Source organism: Elephantulus edwardii, unplaced genomic scaffold (genome assembly GCF_000299155.1).
Source record: "Elephantulus edwardii isolate Elephantulus edwardi_28Jun2011 unplaced genomic scaffold, EleEdw1.0 scaffold00128, whole genome shotgun sequence".
NCBI classification, from domain to species: domain Eukaryota; kingdom Metazoa; phylum Chordata; class Mammalia; order Macroscelidea; family Macroscelididae; genus Elephantulus; species Elephantulus edwardii.
In genome coordinates this window covers 1,797,697-1,818,820 of record NW_006399878.1, presented here as the reverse complement: position 1 = coordinate 1,818,820, position 21,124 = coordinate 1,797,697, and the positions used below count along the sequence as shown (strand labels likewise).

Genomic DNA, 21,124 nt, shown 5'->3' with positions numbered 1-21,124 from the left:
ACGCCATCCCCTTTTCCTTATGAATCAGGGTGAAGTCTCTCTCAGGGAGGAGTGATAGGGAACGGCAAAGGACACACTGACAAAGAAGATTAATCAGAACTGGCTATGACAAGCACTGTGGCAATTGGACAATTAAAACAGACTTTCAAGGGGGTAAAAAAAGAACGAACTGGGGAAGAGGGTAGAGAAAATAGTGCAACAATGAATGAAAATCTCTGTAAATGTTCATTAAAATTAATAAAATACAATAATTTAAAAAGGACAACAACAACAACAAAAAACCAAGCCTTAGATTTACAGGAGTTATTTACAACCCATATATTTAAGATTTGTATCCAGGATACATAAATAACTCTTTCTAACCAACAAAAGCAGGCAAACTACTGAATAAGTATTTCACTGATATGCCATCCTGGGAGTAAGAAAAATAGGGAAAAGGGAAGAAGGAAGGAAGGGGAAGAAAAGTGGAAAGAAAAAGGAGGAAGAACCAAGATGTTCCGTCACCTTAGCCTGTGGAGAAATATACTACCAGTACAAATGCAAAGAGGCAAATGAGACACATGTCAAAGAATGGCTGAAATAAAGATTAGCAGAAGTCAATGGAGAAGGAGCAAGTGTTGCAACAAATGCTCATTCTGTACTGACACAATCACTTTGGAAAACTGGCTGGACCAACAATGCTAAGCACACTTACCCTATAGCCTAACAGTAGTTCCATTCGTATATATGAATCCAAGTAGGTGAATATACCCACTGAAAGACTTGACATGAATGTTTATGGCTAGTTTACTCATATTAAATGTCTCCTAACAAACCAAATATACTCCCACAGGTTAATAAACTATAGTATATCCACGTAATAACATACCCAAGAAACTAGACAAGAGTTCATACCACATGGTTCCATTGATAAGAAGATCAAAAAAAGCAAAAACTAATATATGGTTAAGTCAGGTTAGTAGTTGCCTGGATTAGGGAGGGGTGCAATCTGTGATGTGGCATGGTGCTATAATTTCCACTATCTGGATATGAGCTATGGTTACATGCACTTGTAACACTCCACCTAGCAATATACTTAAGATCTTAACTATACATATAACATACCTCAATAAAAAATCTGAAAAGTGCTTTACTAAATGTTCCAAAGCCTACAAAGCGTACTTTACCTAAAGGTATTTCAGTAATATCTGCAATCCCTTTTAATTCCTCTTCAAAGGGGCTCTGAAGGGTGCCAAGTAGACTAGGCTGAAAAACAAATTAGCAGTCATTCAACCAACAGACACGCTTTGAAATCTGCTTGTTTTTATATAAATGATTCTATATATTTCAACCATAGTAGGTGATAAGGAGATATAGTTTTAAGTATTTTAAAATCATGTTTTTCTTTAAAATTGTCTATTAATACTTTATAATATCAGGCTCCCAATATTTAACTTAAAAAACCAAAAAACAAAAAAACCACAAACCACTCCTATTCTTAAGCTCATCTGTTCTCAGGTATTACATGGTGTCCTGTAACTGTCAGACTGCTTCTTCTTGATGCTATAATTGATTAGAAAAAGAGGTAACAGATCATCTCATTTGGGGGGCCTAATCCTGACAATAACACACAGATATGAACATCACAACAGTGCACCCTCTAAAGTTCTAACAGTGCTCTAGATCAAATGCAAATTTATACACGTTCCTGTGAAAAGTTATCACTAAATAAATTAAAAAATAAAATAAATTTTAAAAGACTGCTTTTCTATAATTTATATATATACAAACATGTGTGTTTAAAATATGTTGTATGAATAATGTTTCTTACCAATTTTTGGTCCACTATCTGCATAATTTTTCCACTTGGCACAAATGCATTTACTAGATTTTTCACAGAATTCACTATAATCCTTAGCTGGGAAAAAAAAACCCCACAAAATAATTAACAAGAGATAGAATAAATGTGGACATTTAAGACTAGTATTAATAATAAAAATGTAAAATTTAAAGGAAGAAAAACCCTATCTATGTTTTAATTCATACCCCTGAAATCACTGCCTTGAGCTCATCTTTATATCTTAAACCAAAAATATCCCCTTGTATCTTAAAACTGAATAATAATTTAGCTAAACTACATTAAAAGAAAGTTTGCTTAGATTCATAAAGCGCTGTAGTGGTGTAGGGGAATGCTTGGGTGGTAAATGAAGGGTCAGTGGGTCGTCATGAGAGAGACTCAGCTCCACAGCAGTGAGCTTTGAGCATTATGCTCAAATTTTGACCTAAGTTACAACAGAAACGCTGAAGAAACAAACAGAAGCTTTTAGGTGTCAGTGAATTTATATCAACAAAGATGAAAAACTCATAAAAGAACCTAGAGAATGATTGCACAACTTGAAGAATGTAACCAGTGTCACTAAATTTTTCATGTAAAAACTCTTCAACTGGTCAGTGTGTTTTGCTGTATCTGTTCTTAATTAAGAAAAATAGAATTTAAGGGAAGAAAACCCTCATCTATGTTTAATTATATTAATTAGGATTCTTCTAAGAATCACTGATTCAAATGCTCAGTAATGGTGACCAAGCACTACTCTCCTGAGGGCAATTAGCCACAAATTCTACTTCCTCTATCAGGTGACTGGAAACCAGTTGTTATACTTTCAAAATCCCAGGAACTAAGCAACAAGCTAGATCACAGAACACATTTTATTAGGCCAATTAACTAGGATGTTGCGTAAAATCATAATCCTCAACCTCCTCTAAACCAAAGAACCAAATTCCATGAGGTATTTGGTTGTGGATAAAAAAAACCTTAGCAGCGATTCTTTCTTTCTTCTTCCTTTTTCCCCTTAATCATCATTGTAAACATATGTGACTTTTTACACCTACCAGCAGCAAATACAAGAATTGACCACGCAGCTCTATAGATATACATCTTCTGATTTACTCATCTACTGCTAAATAAAATAGAAACTGAAAAGGCTTTCAATTACTATGGATTCTAATTTTAGTCTTAAAATAATACTTTATGCTTAATTATTCAAATGAAGGAAGATGATACAAAGTTAAAGAAACACATTCAAAGAGGACTATAAGAACAAGAAGCTACGATGATGCCAGAAAAGTATGGAAAACAGATTCTTAAAATACCTGGTGGTTAATTTAATTAAATATTCTCTTAAGAATATGATTATATTGAACAGCAAACATTATAAATTGAAGACTTAAGCATCGTGGCTTACCGCTGGTGCCTTGTCAGTCACTAACTCATGCCATCTTTTGTAGGGTGGTAAGTCGAGGTCTATAGTGTACCAAGGAACTGGACCCCTATAGCTGTAATGAGAAAAGCATCTTCTTAAGATATCTGAAAAGCAGCCCCTCTTCCCAGAATAGGTAGCATTATCCGGGGGGCTATAAGATAATATAAAATTAATAACTAAATTGATGAATATAAACAAATTTTAATATTAATGAGTTAAACCATTTAAATAAATATTAAGCAAACCAATATTTGCCAAAATACGTACATTTGTTTTCATTCAGTGCTTCTGCTCTAGACTCACATATCATCCCCAGTATTTGGAATAGAACATAGATTCTCAAAGATTTGTAATGAACTAGTGAGATGTGAAAGGACTGATGAAGGCTCAGAAGCTACAGCCCAAGTACCACTGCTAGTCAGCGTCTGCCTTCCCCGCTCCTAAATCTCCACCACAGAACACAGTGCTGGAAGAGGAGCTCCCTCCTTGGAAGGCACTGGGAATACACACTGGCCACAACAGTGGTCTTGACCAGATTAAATACTGTGATGATGGCAGAACCATGCTATGATCTCTTCTATTGTACTTGGGGTCACCAAAGTTAGAGGTAACTCAGTGAGAACTAGCAAAAAAAAAAAATCTCGGTAAGGTGTCAGTCTAAGCTCTGTAGAGTTTTCTAATTGGTAATCCTATCTTAGGACTGCTTTCCTAGACTGTCTAATACCATTATCAAATCTCTGTTTTCTAATGTTGACATCAGGAAGCCAACTAAGTGCCCAGACTAGCACCATGGTTTCATTCTTCCTGACTGGCTTCAATCAAGAACCTTCACAATTCATGGAGTCGTCTAATCTTCAATGCTACTTCCTCTCTTCTCATACTTTTTTACGAAGGTCATATAAAAAACATCACTTTATTGTGTAGACTTTATTTTTCAATATGACTTTCCTAGCCATTGAATTTGACTTTTGCCATGGGGATGGGCAAGAATATGAAAATAAGGCATGTCACCCTATCCACAAGGGGATGGCTAGTCTCGCCATTAAATTGAGTGGATCCAGCAACAGCAAGAAGAAACCTCACCTCTAGAAAAGAACAGCAAGCAACTTGTCCTTCAGGACCAGAGCAACAGCCACAGCAGCCAGTGGAGAACCAGAGGCCATGAGGTGGAGCTACCCTGCAACTGCTACCCACCCCACCCTTCCCCACCCCCCATGGACACAACCAGAGCTGAACTAAGAGTTTCTGCCTAAGTTTGTAGGACAGCTGGGGGTGGGGAGGGGGTCAATACTGGCAGGAATGAGAACTTTACAGCACTGGCCTAAAGCCATGAAGGCCGTCTGAGGTGCCTGCAAGCACGTTTCAGAACCTGTCCTGATTGTACTCTGCTACTAACCTGGGTTATATAACCTTTTGACTTCCCCAGTATGGTGCTGTGTGGTCTGTGAGCTATTGCATTGGATCTTGGACCCAGTTAAGTAGTAAGATTGGTGTTGTAATGAGTAGAAAGGGGTCCAATAGTGTGAGGGACATGTCTGACCTCATGAAGATTTATTTTGCATTGTTAATGTAAGGTCGTGCCCATGTGACCCTCGCTCTTTTTACTGCTGCCATGTCCACTATCCACGTTCAACATGTCACTCTTAAATTTATGCACAGCAATTTCCACTAAGAGGAAACAGGAATATCTACTTTAAAATAAAACACAAATCCTCACAACCGGACCAATGAACAGATTCATGAGAAATGGAGAAAAAACCCGAAGTTTTCAAGGATGTTCTTTTACTTGGATCCACAAACAATGTACACTAATTGTGGACTGAAGTTAAAGGAAACAGCAGTCAAGAAGTAAACCAACATACTGCACGAGGAAAATCTGATATAAATACCTCCTGAAAGGCTAAAAATCAGATGTCATTTTGAAGCCTAAAGTCATCTCCTGTATCCTTATATATTATGGGAAATCTTGGCAATGAAAAAGAAAAACTAAAGAATTATTTTTTACTCTGAATTCCACTGTTGACAAAATATGAAAATATACCATAGATTAAAAATCACAACAAAAATTTAAAAATTTCAAAAATTAAAAATTAAAAAAGGAAAGAGTAATGGTGTCACTCTGGAGACAAAGGTGCACCTGATAAAGGCCATGATCTTAGCAATAACTTGCTATGTGTCAGAGAATTGAACAATGACTAGGGAGGACAGAAGGAGAATTGATGATGCCTTTGAGCTGTGGTGCTGGAGAAGAGTACTGAATATACCATGGACTGCTAGGAAAACAAACAGGTTCATCCTGGACAGGGTTAAACCAGATTGGAGGCAAGGATTCTGAGGCTTCTTCTGACATACTCTGGACACGCTACAAGGAGGGACTGGTCCTTGGAGAGGACGTCAAGCTTGGGAGGGTAGAGGGACAGCACAGGAGGGGAAGACCCTCTATGAGGTGGATTGATTCAGTGACTGGGGTAATCGGGATGGGAGTGTCGGAGACAGTGCGATTGGCACAGGACAGAGCAGAGTTTAGGGCTGTTGGACATAGGGTCACTATGAGTCACAGGCAACTCAATGACAAGTAACAACAACAACAACAAACACATCATACTTTACCAGAAGAACAAACAAATCTGTATTGGAAGATACATAGCCAGAATACTCCTTCCAAACAAAAATACTAACATTTGGTCTCAAGTGTTTTGGACATATTAAAAAGGAGACCAGTCTCTGGAGAAGGATATCATACTTGGTTTATCAGGTTAGTGAAAAAGAGGAAACCCCTCAATGACACAGGCTGACACAGTGGCTACAATACGGGACCTGAACAGAGCAGGTCATGTGGATCTGGGTGCAGGTCTGGGCAATGTCTCATTCTGCTCTACCTGGCTGCTAAGCAGGAACTGATTTGACAATACTTAACAGCAATAAGAACTCCCTTACCAAGAGCCAGGTCCCATTCCTGAAGAATAACCTGATTATTCTCTGTAGCTCCATAAACATTATCTACTGGCATCATTGCTAAATTGAGATACCTTCTAAGGGTGTGCAATTCATTCTGTGATTTATCAACGCCAAACTATGGCCTTATTTCTTGGCCCAGAACAGGAAATAGTGCACTGTTTGTACAGGTATGTACTGTCATGTTTCAAAACGCAGGTCAACAGCAGGAAGAGGTTCTTTCTTAAAAGTCTTGAATAATGGTTCTATTTATACTTGCTTTATCATAAGTAATTAATTTAAAAAAATTTATGAGTGAAAGTTTATAAATCATAATGGTTTTCATTCATTCATACACATTTTGTTTGATAACATTATAATTGATTGATGTAATGAATTAATGGTGATGTCTGATTAACCCCTTGTTGTATAATGCCTTTCCCTTCACCCAACTTATCTATTATTTTCTGCTCCTCTTATCTTCCATTTCTCACTTCTTGTAAACATCCAGGAATGACTCAATCTGTGGGTTAGCCCTTCCTTTTTATAATGGTAGTCGTCCACCACAGCTGTCCTACTGTGACTGATTTATGCCACTCAGCATAACTTCCCCTAGATTCAACTATATGATGCAATGTTTATGAATTTTTTTAACACCGTAAATAATTCTAATACTCTAAATCATGTTGCTGAACTTGACCCCCTGCTCTCTGTATACAGTTTAATGGAAGTATCACTTATTTGCCACTCATGCTTTTAGTAGAAAAAAGGAATACATACAACTTGGGGAACATAAATTTAAATAAAAATCACAATGAATGAATTTTCTTTTTCTCAAGACACTTTCAAGTTCTAGGGTTCTGAGAACATTTAGATCCTAAAATAGAGATTTCTGTCAAAACAAATTAATTTCATTCATGACTGACCATAATTTCACATGTAAAATTATTGTCTTCCCCCTCAGGAAGATGCTTCATGTACTTGGATTTCCATGTATAGCAGTAATCAATGATACATTAGTAGCCACCGGTGCTATGCATGACGGTGGCACTGACATGAAATATGTACTCTTCTATTAATATCAATTACCTGCTCCTCCCCTCACAACATCTAACAAAACAAACCACACTCCCATTATCTCCCTTAAACTACTGATTTTCTACCAATCAATAGTCTTAGGTAGGCATAAGGATTAAAAAAAATATATTAAAGAAAGAAATGACCATTACATGAGACCAGAAAGCTTCAGAAACCTGTCTAAAATCAACTTCTATTAATCAGAATTCTGTGTGTAACTGATAAACCTAACAATTACATTGTGAATTAAAGGTTAACTATAGTTCCACATCTTACCTCCTATTAGATTTTTTAAATATCATCTTGTGTACATCAAGTCAGAACTGATTCATAGCTGACCTGCCAGCAGGGTTGCAGAGGCAGTAAATCACACTGAAGAGTGCCCATCTTTCTCCCATGGAGTAACTGGTAGAATCAAACTGCGTAACTTTGGGTTGATAGTGAAATTTCTTACCACTAAGCCACCAGAGCTCCCTTAAATATCTTAGTTCTTGATACAACATCTCGATCTCTTACAAAAATAAGAGTAATTACCTTAATAGTGAAGATTACAAGAACTATGTAAATACTTAGCAGAAGGGGGATCTAATCGTTAGCAATTATCACTTATCTATTTCTGCTGTCAAGTTGGAACCAACTCAGAGCTGACCCTCCAGCAGACTTTCACGGAGATTTAAACTGCACAGGAGATTTCCATTTTCCCCCCCAGGAAGCAGCCTATTTTTTTGAGTTAGCAGCTCAAGTCCTTACCTACTAGGCTACCAGAGTTCCCACTCTGCTTTATTAGAAACAACAGAGTCAAATGAATTCTTTCTTCAGGTTAGCGCTTACTGTAATCACTTCATCACTAGCACTCCTTAGCACTGACTCCACATGGTTCCTAAGTGGCTTGGAAACTAGCTGATATGACAAACATATACATATTAGAAAGGTTGTAAGCACACAGTGAGTAACAGAAAAGAAATGTTAATGGAGTTGAGATGGATACAAGGGTGATCTGCTGTCAGTCCCTAGATCTCTTGCACTGACTGGCTGGTCAGGCTGATACACAAGTGTCTCACTCCTACCTCAAAATGTCTCCCCACATCCCCTCAGAACCTATGCATTTTGTTGAAAACAATGACCTCCCAGGAACTGCATGACTGTTCTTTCATTCAAAGGTACATGAGGACTAAATTTCTCTTCCAAATCTCAGTATTAATTTTGTTTGTAGTCTTAAAGCAGATATTAGAATCTTTATGTAGAAAAGAAAATTTGCAAAGCAATTTAGCAGAAATGACCAAGCAATATGCATAGAATGTGTGTGTGTGTGTGTGTGTGTGTGTGTGTGTATCTTGAGAGATTATGGTAACACTGAGAAAAAGGGGAAATCTAGAGCACTTAAATGTGCTCATGTAAAACCTGTACAAGAAGCAGTAGTTCGAACAGAGCAAGAGCATACCATTGTTGAATGCTGTCGAGTCAGAACAGACCCATAGCTGAACCTCCCATGGGTTTCCAGAGGCAGTATATTACATGGGAGGAGACTGCCCATCCTTCTCCCATGAAGCTGCTGGTGAATTCGAACTGCATACCTTCAGGACTGCAGTGCAGCTTCTTACCACTAATACACCAGAGCTCTCTAAGAGCATATTATATTGCTTAAACAGAAGAATGGTGTGCAACAGTGTTGTATCTTTGGTGTCTAACTCTTCAATCTGTACACTGAGCAAATTATTTGAGAAGTTAGACTATAGCAAAAGATAAGGCCCCAGGAATAGATGGTATACCAATTGAAGTATTCCAGATAACAGATGTTGCCCTGGATGTGCTCAAAGTTGTGCCAAGAAATCTGGAGAACAACCACTTGGCCAACTGACTGGAAGAGATCTATATTTGTTCCCATTCCAAGAAAGGTGGCCCAACGGAGTGTGGAAACTATAGAACAGTGTCATTGATTTCACATGCAAGCAAGATTCTACTAAAGATTATCCAAAAACTATTAGAACAGCACATCAACAGAGAATTGCTGGAAGTCCAGGCTGGGTTTAGAAGGGGCCGTGGTACTAGGGATATTGTTGCTGATGTTAGATGGATCTTGGCTGAAAGCAGAGAATACCAGAAGAATGTCTATCTGTGTTTCATTGATTATGCAAAGGCATTTGACTGTGTGGATCATAACAAACTGTGGTTGACTCTGAGAAGAATGGGAATCCCAGAACATTTAATTGTGCTAATGCGAAACCTATACTTGGACCAAGAGGCAGTCGTCAGAACAGAGCAGGGTAACACTGCATGGTTCAAAATTGGGAAGGGTGTGCGCCAGGGATGCATCCTGTCTCCATACCTTTTCAACATGTATGCAGAGCAGATTATCCGAGAGGCTGGGCTCTATGAGGAGAATTGTGGCATCAGGATTGGTGGAAGATCTATTAACAATCTGCGTTATGCAGATGACACAACCCTGCTTCCTGAAACTGAGGAGGACTTCATGCATTTGCTGCGAAGTGTCAAGGACTGCAGCCTTCAGTATGGACTGAGGCTCAATGTCAAGAGGACAAAGATTCTCACCACTGGACCAATTGGCAGCATCAGGATGGATGACAAAGAGATTGAGATTGTTCACAGCTTCAGTTTGCTCGGCTCCACAGTCAACACTCTTGGCACCAGCAGTCAGGAAATAAAAAGGCGTATCGTGATGGGAAAGTCTGCTGTTAGGGACCTCTCTAAAGTACTCAGGAGCAACAGTGTCTCTCTGGAGACTAAGGTGCGCCTGATACAGGCCATGGTCTTTGCAATCGCTTGTTATGCATCAGAGAGTTGGACAATGACTAGGGAGGACAGAAGGAGAGTGGATGCCTTTGAGCTGTGGTGCTGGAGAAGAGTACTGAATGTACCATGGACTGCCAGGAAAACAAACAGATTCATCTTGGAGAGGGTTAAACCAGGCTACTCCTTGGAGGCAAGGATTCTGGGGCTACGTTTGACATACTTTGAACATGTTGCCAGGAGGGATGGGTCCTTGGAGAGGGACATCATGCTTGGGAGGGTGGAGGGACAGCGCAGGAGGGGAAGACCCTCTATGAGATGGATTGATTCGGTGACTGGGGTAATTGGGATGGGTGTGTCAGAGGCAGTGCGGTTGGCGCAGGGCAGAGCAGGGTTTAGGGCTGTTGTGCATAGGGTCGCTATGAGTAGCAAACGACTCGACGGCACATAACAACAACAACAACAAAAGACTATATGAAGAACAATGTTGCAGGAATATTGACCAACAACCTACATTAAGCAGATGACACAACCTTGCTCACAGAAACTGAAGACCCTAAATTCTAAAGATGATGAAGTACTAAAAACTTCAGTAGGGATCAAAATATCAATATCAAGAAAACAAAATTCCAGGGAGCTCTGGTGGCCAGATGTTCTGCTGGAGAAGGAAGGACAACTCCTCCTGTACCAGTCAGATCTGATTTGACAGTACACACACAAAAAATAATGAATTTTTTAAAAAAGAAAACAAAATCCTTACCACTGACTTAATAGGCAACAACATCATGACAGATGGAGAAAATACTGAAGTCGTTTACTTGGATCCACAATCAACCAATGGTAACAACAGCCAAGAAATCAAAAGACATAACTGCCTTAAGCAAATATGCTGTTGAAAACTTCTCCAAAGTGCTCAGTAAAAAAGATGACCGTTTAAAGGCTAAGAAGCACTTGATCTCAGCCATGGTATTCAGAACTGCTTCATATGCATGTGAAAGATGGACAACGCATAAGGAGAACTAAAGAGAGGTGCCTACCTTGGAACTGTGGTGTTGGAGTCCTGAGTGTGATAACATGGAATGCCAAGAGAACAAACAAATCTGTCTTGGAGGAATTGCACCAGAGCACTCCTTAGGCATGAGGATGGTGAAACTTTATTGTGTCTACTTTAGGCACATTGTGTGTGGGTGTGGGAAAATGTTATATATGGAAAAGAAGAAAAGTCTGAAAAAAGGGAGGAAGGCCCTCAATGAGATAGAGTCACACAGTGATTGAAAATAATAGGCTTGTGCATTGCAGAGACTGCAAGGACGGTTCAAGATAGAGCAAAGTTTCTCTTTTTCCATAGGGTTGCTATGAGGGTAATCAATGTGACAAGGCCTAAAAACAAATTTATATATGTGTATATATACACACACAAAGGCACAAACACATTTACACACACATATACACACAGCAACATCCCAAATCCACAGCTGTCCATTCTCACTTGAAGTGACCTTGGGTTTCCAAGGCTGTAAATATTTACAAGAAGAGACTGTCCATCTCTCTTCCAAGAAGCGCCTGATGGATCTGAACCATTAACCTTCTGGTTAGCAGCACACTATCTAATTAAACATCTAAGCAGGGAAAATCTTCAGGGAAATCCATTCAAGACATACAAAAGGCAAGAATAAAAAAAAAAAAAAAGACAAAAAAAGTAAAGGCCTTAAACAGAAGATATTTACTAAATGCTCAATAAATTAGGACAACTGAGAACAGTCAAATGACTCAATCAGCACATTTCTGACACTCAGATCAGAATGGTGTTAGTGATAACAAAGAAGAAGACTACGAGAAAGCAAGCTATTAACGAGAGGGCTAGAATCATACTGAAGTGGGTTACCTCTAAAATATCTTCTGCTACATGTTGTTGTTGTTGTTGTTATGTGCCGCCGAGTCGCCTGTGACTCATAGCGACCCTATATACAACAGCCCTAAACTCCGCTCTGTCCTGTGCCAATCGCACTGTCTCTGACACTCCCATCCCAATTCTTTCTACATGAAAGTGAATAAACAAAAGAATTCCCTTTAATTATTCCTTCCCATTCTATCTGTGGTCATCTATTTAGAATCTGTTACCTAAATAAACGCAGAACAAGAGGTGTGATTCAGAATATCCCTAAAATTGAAAATGTGACACTGACATTTTGTACTACTTAAAATCCTACTCCACTTCCTCCAACAGTCAAGAAGGCATTCTTTTTAATTTCCCAATGTAACTTTTTAATTGTTGTAAAAATATGTGTGTATGCATGTGTGTGTGAATTACATTTGCCAATGTAACATTTTTTTTTAATATCAAATTTAGTGACACCAATTACAGTGATCTTGTTGTGCATCCTTTTCTGCTACTTTTTCCTTTTCTGGACCCCTGCACCTGTGAGCCATCATTATGCTTTTCTCACAGATCCATTTAACCACTGTGGATTTAGAAATGAAAAAAAAAAAAAACAAACAAGAAAACAAAAAACCCAACAACAACAATAACAAAAAACTGGGATGCAGATATTACTGTTAAATATTTAAATATGACATTTGCTCTCCTATGTTTTCCAATCTTGTTCTGTCCTCCATATCTTAGATTATCAGACTATGGTTTATTTCTGGAGCATTTCACTTGTGAAGGCTTACTCTTTTTTGCTGTTGTTCCAGTAAACTTTGGTGCTTTATGTCTAGGTACCACAGAGAACCACCAGGACAGTTCTGCTATAAGACTGAATAAACATCCACCTGTCATAAAATAAATTAGCTGTAGACATGAGTTAGTAGAAAAAGGAGTCCTCCTCTTTCAATTTTCCCTTTCATTTTTGTAACAATGGATTTTTTAGCAATAAATATTTTCTACTGTTTGCTAACAATGAAAAGGGCTGAAATAGTCACTGCAAAAGATAAAAGACAATAGCCTTCAATATGGCTTACACCTCAACATCAAACAACAAAAATCTTCACCAATGGACCAATAGGTAGCATCATTATTGATGTAGCAAAGATTGAAGAGTTATCAATTATTTTCTTTTACTTGGATCAACAGTCAAGACCAGTCAGAATGGGAAAAGAAGTCAAGATATCAAAAGACATGGCACATTGGGGAAAATGTGCTGTCAAGGAACTCTTTAGAGTTTATAGACTAAGGTGTATCTGTTCCAAGCCATGGTATTTTCAATTGCTTCCTATGCATCTGAAAGCTGGACAGTGAAGAAGGATGACAGAAGAAAAACTGATGGCTTTGAACTGTGGTCTTGGAAAAGAGTACTGAATAGCCTATGGGCTGATAAAAGAACAAACAAATCTGTCTTGGACGAAGGGTACTCCTTAGAGGTAAGGATAGTGAAACTTCATCTCACGTACTTTGAAACATTACAAGGAGAGATCAGCTGCTAGAAAAAGACATTATGTGGGGAAGGGTTTAGTGTCAGAGAAAGAAAAATCCTCAACAAGATGGACATAATGACTGTAACAAGTGGCTTGGCTTATCAGACAGAGATTGTAAGAATGGTACAGGTTAGGGTAGGGTTCTGATCTATTTTTCCATAGGGCCTCTCTGAATTTAAGTTAATATGATGACATCTAACAAAAACAACATTTCGTATTTGTACAAGGTCTTAGCCAGTGTGTAATACAAAAGCCTGAGAGGGGAAAATATTTTGGCTCAGGACAGAATATATAGTTTAAGCTTTTACTCAAAACAAGGTATCACTATACTTGAGGAAAAATCTTCATAAAAGTCAAAGTGAGTTTTGGAACTTGTGATGTTTACTCACGTTTCTCCAGAAGGAGGATAGGTTGATTTTCTGCAGTCTTCTGTCCACTATTTAAAAAACAAAGAAAACAAAAAGAATCAGTGTATAATAAAGATTTGCTAACTGAATGTGAAATAATTTTAAAAAAGAAAGAAAGAAAAGTGTGTGTGTGTGTGTGTGTGTGTGTGTGTGTGTGTGTGTGTGAGTGAAGAGAAAATAAAGTATAATTTTGCCCTTTTGGATCGTCTCAATATTCTGTAAGAGTCTTTTCTTCCTATAAAAATTTCTAACCACTCAAACCATTTACTGCAAATAAATGAACTACACACACACACACACACACACACACACACACACACACACCTCACAACACAATCAAACTCACCATTAATAATTCTGACCCACTGAAAACCCAAAGGTCAGGTGTTGTGATTTGACTCTACATTGAAAAAATACAGAGTAAAAAAGAAATATGAGAAAGTAGATGGAAAATGTTTAAGTCAGACTGATTTGTCATTAGAAGTAAGTACATTCTCAACTCAACTAAAGGTAGTGTAGTCTGAACTGACTCAGAGCTGACTATCCACTGGGTTTCCAAGGTTGTCAATTGCATGGAAGATTTGTCCACCTTTCCTTTTAAAAAAATTGCGACTCCCTATGAACTAGGCCACCGGAGTTCCCTAAAGTACTTTGTAGGATTTTATGAGCCAACTCTATTGCAATCTGCCCTGGGCTTTGCATCCCAAACCAGATTTTCAGGGTTTACCGAACAGAGCCCTTCACATTCTTATTATAATTTACGATCCCAGCTTCACTTTTTATCACTCTTCCTAATAAAAGTCACACAAGTCAACCAGTTCCTAATGTTCTCTTAATGAGCAGCATGTGCTGTTTTCCTGTGTCTTCTGTCTCACTGGAGAACTTGAGGTTATCCTCTAAGCCTCAGTTCAAATCCAGTCTTCACCTGTTTCCTAGTATAATCATCCCACCTCTGTACTCCCCTAGCATCTGACACATCTCCATTGCCATATTTATAAACTGCACTAGAATTATCTGTGTCTTTCTGTTCTTCTTGAGGCAAAGATAGATCCTCAATGCAGAGGCCTCTGACAAAACACAATGAATGAGGAGTCATGCAAGCTTAGTACCTGCAAATTTATGGATCTTGAGTCTATTCCAGCTCATGACGACTCTCTAATAGGTTTCTGAGGCTAGAAACATTAAATGGAGATGCCTGTTTTCCTGTGAGGAGTTGCTGACTGGTAGGTTAGAACTTCCAATCATTCAAAAGTTGAGGGAAATGTTTTTTATTTGAAAAAAATTAAAGCCTCATCTCTAAACTAAAAAAACAAAACAAAACCAAATAAAAAACAAAACCCCACAACAGTAAGGTTTTATCACTGCTAACCTCACTAACTACTCTAATTGAGGAAAATCTGGATATTCAGTATGTATGTCTTAGAAAATTCACAGAAATGACTATAGTTAATTAACTTCATGAAAGCAAATAAAGTTCATGGTTGATATTACTGGTTCAATACATGTGATTGATTTAAATAGTTTTCATAGAATATTTGTCAATTAATAACATAATTACAAATAAGAAACTGTTACATATTGCATTTTCCTAGATCTTGTATGTTGTTGTTGTTGTTTGCTGTCGAGTCATTAACGACTCTATGAACAAAAGACCTCATGCCTTTCCATAGCTATCATTTCTCCAAGTTCATAGAGTTTCCAGAGACATGTGGCTTAGGAAGTGGATGCCACTCCTGCTTCCAAACCTATTTTACAACTGGGAGCTCCACCAAACACTGTTCAAAATGGGAAACCTTTATGGTATTTGATATCCTGATGACACAAGGTTCAGCATTACAGAAAACACAGATTATTTCACACAGCCCATTGACAAAGAGTTATGTGCAAAGTGGAAGGATGTTCCTCCAGATAAAAGAGCAGTAGTCTCATTTAGCAGTGCTTAAGTGTTGTCGAGTCAAATACGACTCAGAGTAAGCTTTGCACAAAATACCTGAACTCTGTTCCATAATTAAAATCATTTCTGTACATTTAAAAGAGAGTTTGTAGAGTTTCAAGAGGCATCTAGTTTAGGAAGTGGATGTCACTCCTGCTTCCCAACATGAATCAATCTGGAAGCTCATCCAAATATTGTATATAATTGGTAAACATGACAGTATTTGACAAGACTATGGAACAGTGTTAAGCATCACAGGAATTCCAAGTTGTTCAGTACGGCAAACAGACAAAAGATAGCTGTGTCTTTTAAAGCATATTAATTCTAAAATTAATACCTTAAGGGCCACCCCCTTTTGAGGGGGGAAGACAACATTAACACACAACAAACACGGTCCCAGAAACTTCCCTTACATGACTGCCCTCAAGACGAAACCGCCATCGAGATGCTAGCCAGCCAGCCCTTGGCTTGTTACACAGAAAAAAATATGGCCTGCTCATGTACTAGCTCTTCTCTTCTTTTTCTCCTATCTATACAAATGTCAGTAGTTCCATTTCAAAATAAAATGTCCAAAATAGTCTCTTTACAAGAAGAGTATAATACATAAAGGAAGAGTTGAATGTGAATGTTAGGAGTAGCCTTGCTTGCTAAGGAATAAATTTCATAACTTTCTAATGAGAGAAAAAAAAAACCCAGATTTTGCCCCGAGAGCAGATGTAAGGTACCTAGATAGAAAAATATGAAACCCTTCAAGTGGAGAAAGGAGAGTCACATTAAGATAAGTGAGCAGTTTAAGTCTCATCAGCGTCACCAGCTCTAAGGCTGGACTGGTTGGGTAAGAAAGGGAAGGAAGTATCGAAGGACAATCTTACTCTTTCTGCTTTAGAATAGCTTTTGATCAAAGATAGGAAAAAGGAACAGGAAAAAAAGAGGACATGGCAGGTATATAAGCCAGAATGAATAAGAAAAGAATAAAAGTGGTTAAGTGCTTCAAGGAGAACAAAGTAAAGTCTCCATGGCAAACAGTTGTCATTGGGGCCTGGAATGCTAGGTATTAAATATTCACTGGGAATTTATAACTTTGAATTGTCTGTATGGCCACCACAGAAAATGCAAGACATAATTCAAATGGAAAGGATAATGTGTAAACTATTATAATTGTTATTACCCACGGAATTCAATTTATACTGTAATAATGGAAATATTTGTCAAAGTACATGAATATATACTTCATAAACTTAAGATGAAGTAATAAAAAAACTTTCATTATTATAATAAATACAATAGTATTTATTCCCAATAACATAAAAGCACATAAATATAAGTAATGTTTAATTAATGATAAAAATGTAACCATCATATACATATCACCAAAAATTCCTTTTTCTCCATCTCACTGCTGTCAATGTCAAACATGTTGAAAGCTATTCTAAAACCTGCATATGACTTTGTTAAAATCATCCAAAAAGCCTTTTTTCCTGTACTACACATTTTTACTACTGTCACTTGTTACATACTTTAGCAGATTCCACTTTTCATCTTATTCTTGCATTCTCAACTAGTTAGAAATGTCTTTGCCTAATAAGTAGACTGTCACATACAACCAAATGCATACATGATATGATAGCTATGATAAAATAGATGATTGGGACCTTCTATAAATTAACATCAATAAACTTATTCGAAAAATTAAAGAGAACATATGCACTGGGAAAAATATATGACGATGAGATACTCAAAAAAGAAACTAATTTTTAAAATTTATAGAAAACTCCAACACCTCAACAAGAAAAAGATTAAAAACTCCAATTATAAAATTGGCAGAGGACACAAATATATGACATTCAAATGGACAAGAAATACATGGAGAAAAAGAAAAAACAGCTCAAGATCATAAACTATTAAAGAAAAATACCAAAGGTGCTCTGGTGTCCTAGTGGCAAGAAGTTGTGATGCAATCTCAAAGGCACGAGGTTTGAACCCACTAGATGCTCCACTGGAGAAGGAGGGGCAATTTCCTCCTGTGCCAGTCAGATCTGATTTGATAGTACACAAAAAGAAAATGAAAAAAAGAAAAGAAAAATACCAACTCAAATTCACTGGCATCAAGTACTACTAAATCACAACTGACCCTCCTACAGTCCTCTTTATCATGTACCTCTTATTTTGGACCATTGTTCTCATAATATATAACCATATATTCCTTTTAAAGAGTTCTCTCCCTCATCTATTCCAATACAGTGTTCATTATCTACTCTTTTCCAATTCTCTTTCCCACTCCCATGACAGTCCTACTTAATAACAGTGGTGCTATGCACTATTTGTTCTTTTGAGACTGAGACATTTCACTCAGCATAATGTCCAACAAGGTCACCCAAGTCGTGTAATGTTTTTAGTTCACTTTTTTCAGTGCTGTATAGTATTCCATTGTGTGACTGTATCATTGTTTTTCCATCCATTCATTTGTTGATGGGCACTTGGAAGGCTTCCATCTCTTTGCTATTGTGAATAATAAACATGGGCATGCATATGTCTGTTTGGATGGCGGTTCTGGTTGCTTTAGGGTATATCCCCCGCAGTGCAAATGCTGAGTCAAATGGTATTTCTATTTCCAACTTTTTAAGAAAGTGCCAAATCACCTTCCATAGTGGTTGAACCATTTTACACTCCCTCCAGCACTGAATAAGAATTCCAATCTCTTCACAACCTCTCCAGCATTTGTTCTTTGCTGCTCTGTTGGACTTTGCTATTATTGCTGGGGTGAGATGAAATTTCACAGTTGTTTCTATTTTATTTGTGTCTCTTTGATAGCTAGAGATTTTGAACATTTCTTCATGTATGCGTCTGCCATCTGAATGTCTTCTTTGGTGATGTGTCTATTCATATCTTGTGCCCATTTTGTGATTGGGTTCTTTACCTTTTTCATGTTGAGGTTCTGGAGTATTCTATAAATTTGAGATATGAGTCACTTATTAGCTATATCATTACCAAATATTTTCCCCCAGTCTGTGGCTTTCCTTTTTAACCTGTTGGAAAAGATTTTTTGATATGCATAGGAATTTCTCAATATCAGCAGTGAAAACCAGGTCAGGTGCTGATTGTGGGACAGACTACCAACTACTCATATGCAAGTTCAAACTGAAGTTGAGGAAAATGAAATCAAGTCCATGGGAACCAAATTTTTTTTTACATTTTTCCAGTAAATCTTTATTATTAGTTAAGTCACAATTTAAGATTCCAGCAGAGAGGTTAGGTGGGCCAGTTCAGATCTTCTCAGGGAATGTGCCTTCTGCCCTGCAGTCATCCCAGGCTGACACTCAGGACAGGGGACAGAGGGACTTGTATACACACTGATACCATTCACACACGGAGACATCACCACCTTTGGCAGTCATTGCCTTCTCACAGTGGTGGAAATCCAGGTAGTTTTGCCAGCAGTTCCTGGTTTGGTTCTGGTTGGGAAAGCGACTATCAAAAGGGGCAGTTCGGGAGTTCTTGATTTTGGTCTTAATGTCTTCCGCCATGGTGGTGATTTCTAAAGACTCCCCTCAAAGCAGTGGCAGCTCAGTGTGACCCTCAGAAAAGATGTCTGTGCGGGTGGGAACCAAAATTTGACCTTAAATCTGTCCCACTCGAATTTCAAAACCATCTCAAGAACAGGTTTGAGGCCTTGAGCACCAATGAGCGTAGACCAAATGAGCTCTAGGAGGATGTCAAGAAAATCGTCCATGAAGAATGCAAAAGATCATTACAAAGGCTGAAAAAGAAGAAAAGACCAAGATGTATCGATATCAGATGAAACTCTGATTATTGCATTAGAGCACCGAGAAACCAAAGCTAAAGAAAGAAACCAAGAAATGCAAGAGCTAAACAGAAAATTTCAAAAGGCAGCCTGGGACGACAAAGCAAATAATGAAATGTGCAGAGAGCTGGAGTCAGAAAATCAAAAGGGCCGAACTCGCTCACCATTTCTTAAAGCTGAAGGAGCCGAAAAACAAATTCAAGCCATGGGTGGCAATACTTAAGAATACTTTGGGCAGAATGTTAAATGATCCAGGAAGTATCAAGAGAAGATGGAAGGAGTATACAGAGTCACTGTATCAGAAGGACTTGGCTGACACAGAAGAATCTCATTAAGTAACACATAAGCAAGAGCCTATGTGGTGATGAAGGAGGAAGTTCAAATTGCTCTGAAGGAATCGGCAAAAAACAAGGCTCCAGGAGTTGGTGGCATACCAATTGACATATTTCAACAAACAGATACTGCCCTGGATGTGCTCAAAAGTTGCGCCAAAAAATGTGGAGGACAGCCAGCTGGCCAACTCACTGGAAAAGATCCATATGTGTTCCCATTCCAAAGAAAGGTGGCCCAACAGAGTGTGGAAATTATCAAATAATATCATTAAAATTACATGCAAGCAAGATTCTGCTGAAAATTATCCAAAAACGTTTGGAGTAATATGTCAACAGAGAACTGCCAGATGTGCAGGCTGGATTTAGAAGAGGTCCTGTGCTAGGGATATTATAGCTAATGCTAGATGGATCTTGGCAGAAAGCAGAGAATACCAGAAGAATGTCTACCTGTGCTTTATTGACTATGCAAAGGCTTTTGACTGTGTGGGTCACAACAATCTGTGGCTGACTCTAAGAAGAATGGGAATCCCAGAACATTTGATTGTGCTAATGCGAAACCTATACTTGGACCAAGAGACAGTTGTCAGAACAGAGCAAGGAGACAGACACTACATGGTTCAAAATCAAGAAGGGGGTCCATCAGGGATGTATTTTGTCTCCATACATTTTCAATCTGTATGCAGAACAGATCATCAGAGACGCAGGGCTGTACAAGGAGGAATGTGGCATCAGGATTGGTGGAAGAATCATCAACAACCTACATTATATGGATGGCACAACTCTGCTTGCTAAAACTGAGGAGGACCTGAAGCACTTGCTACAGAAGGTCAAGGACTGCAGCTTCCTATACGGATTGAAGTTCAACATCAAGAAAACAAAGATTCTCACCATTGGGCCAATTGGCATTATCAGTATGGATGGTGAAGAGATTGAGATAGTTAACAGGTTTAGTTTACTTGACTCCATAGTCAACACTCCTGGTAACAGCAGCCAGGAAATCAAGAGACGAACTGCATTGGGAAAGTGAGCTGTGAGAGATCTCTCAAGAGTACTGAAGAGCAATGATGTTAGGCTGGAGACTAAGGTGCACCTGATCCAGGCTACAGTCTTTGCAATTACGTGCTATACATCAGAGAGTTGGACAGTGAATAGGGATGATAGAAAGGGAATTGATGCCTTTGAGCTGTGGTGCTGGAGAAGAGTGTTGAACATACCATGGACTGTTAGGAGAACAAACA

At 38.3% G+C, this 21,124-nt stretch overlaps 1 protein-coding gene across 1 annotated transcript in view; it reads right to left on the bottom strand.

Moving 5' to 3' along the window:
• Window positions 1-19,276, bottom strand: part of ASAH1 (N-acylsphingosine amidohydrolase (acid ceramidase) 1) — a 31,687-nt gene extending 12,411 nt beyond the window's left edge. Inside the window, exons 1-6 of the mRNA XM_006893564.1 lie at window positions 19,104-19,276; window positions 14,745-14,886; window positions 13,802-13,848; window positions 3,222-3,312; window positions 1,811-1,897; window positions 1,167-1,245 (exon numbers count right to left, since the gene is read on the bottom strand). Coding sequence (XP_006893626.1) covers window positions 1,167-1,245; window positions 1,811-1,897; window positions 3,222-3,312; window positions 13,802-13,848; window positions 14,745-14,886; window positions 19,104-19,276 — 619 coding nt within the window. The remainder of the gene's footprint in view (window positions 1-1,166; window positions 1,246-1,810; window positions 1,898-3,221; window positions 3,313-13,801; window positions 13,849-14,744; window positions 14,887-19,103) is intronic.
• Between the last annotated feature and the right edge of the window lie 1,848 nt (window positions 19,277-21,124).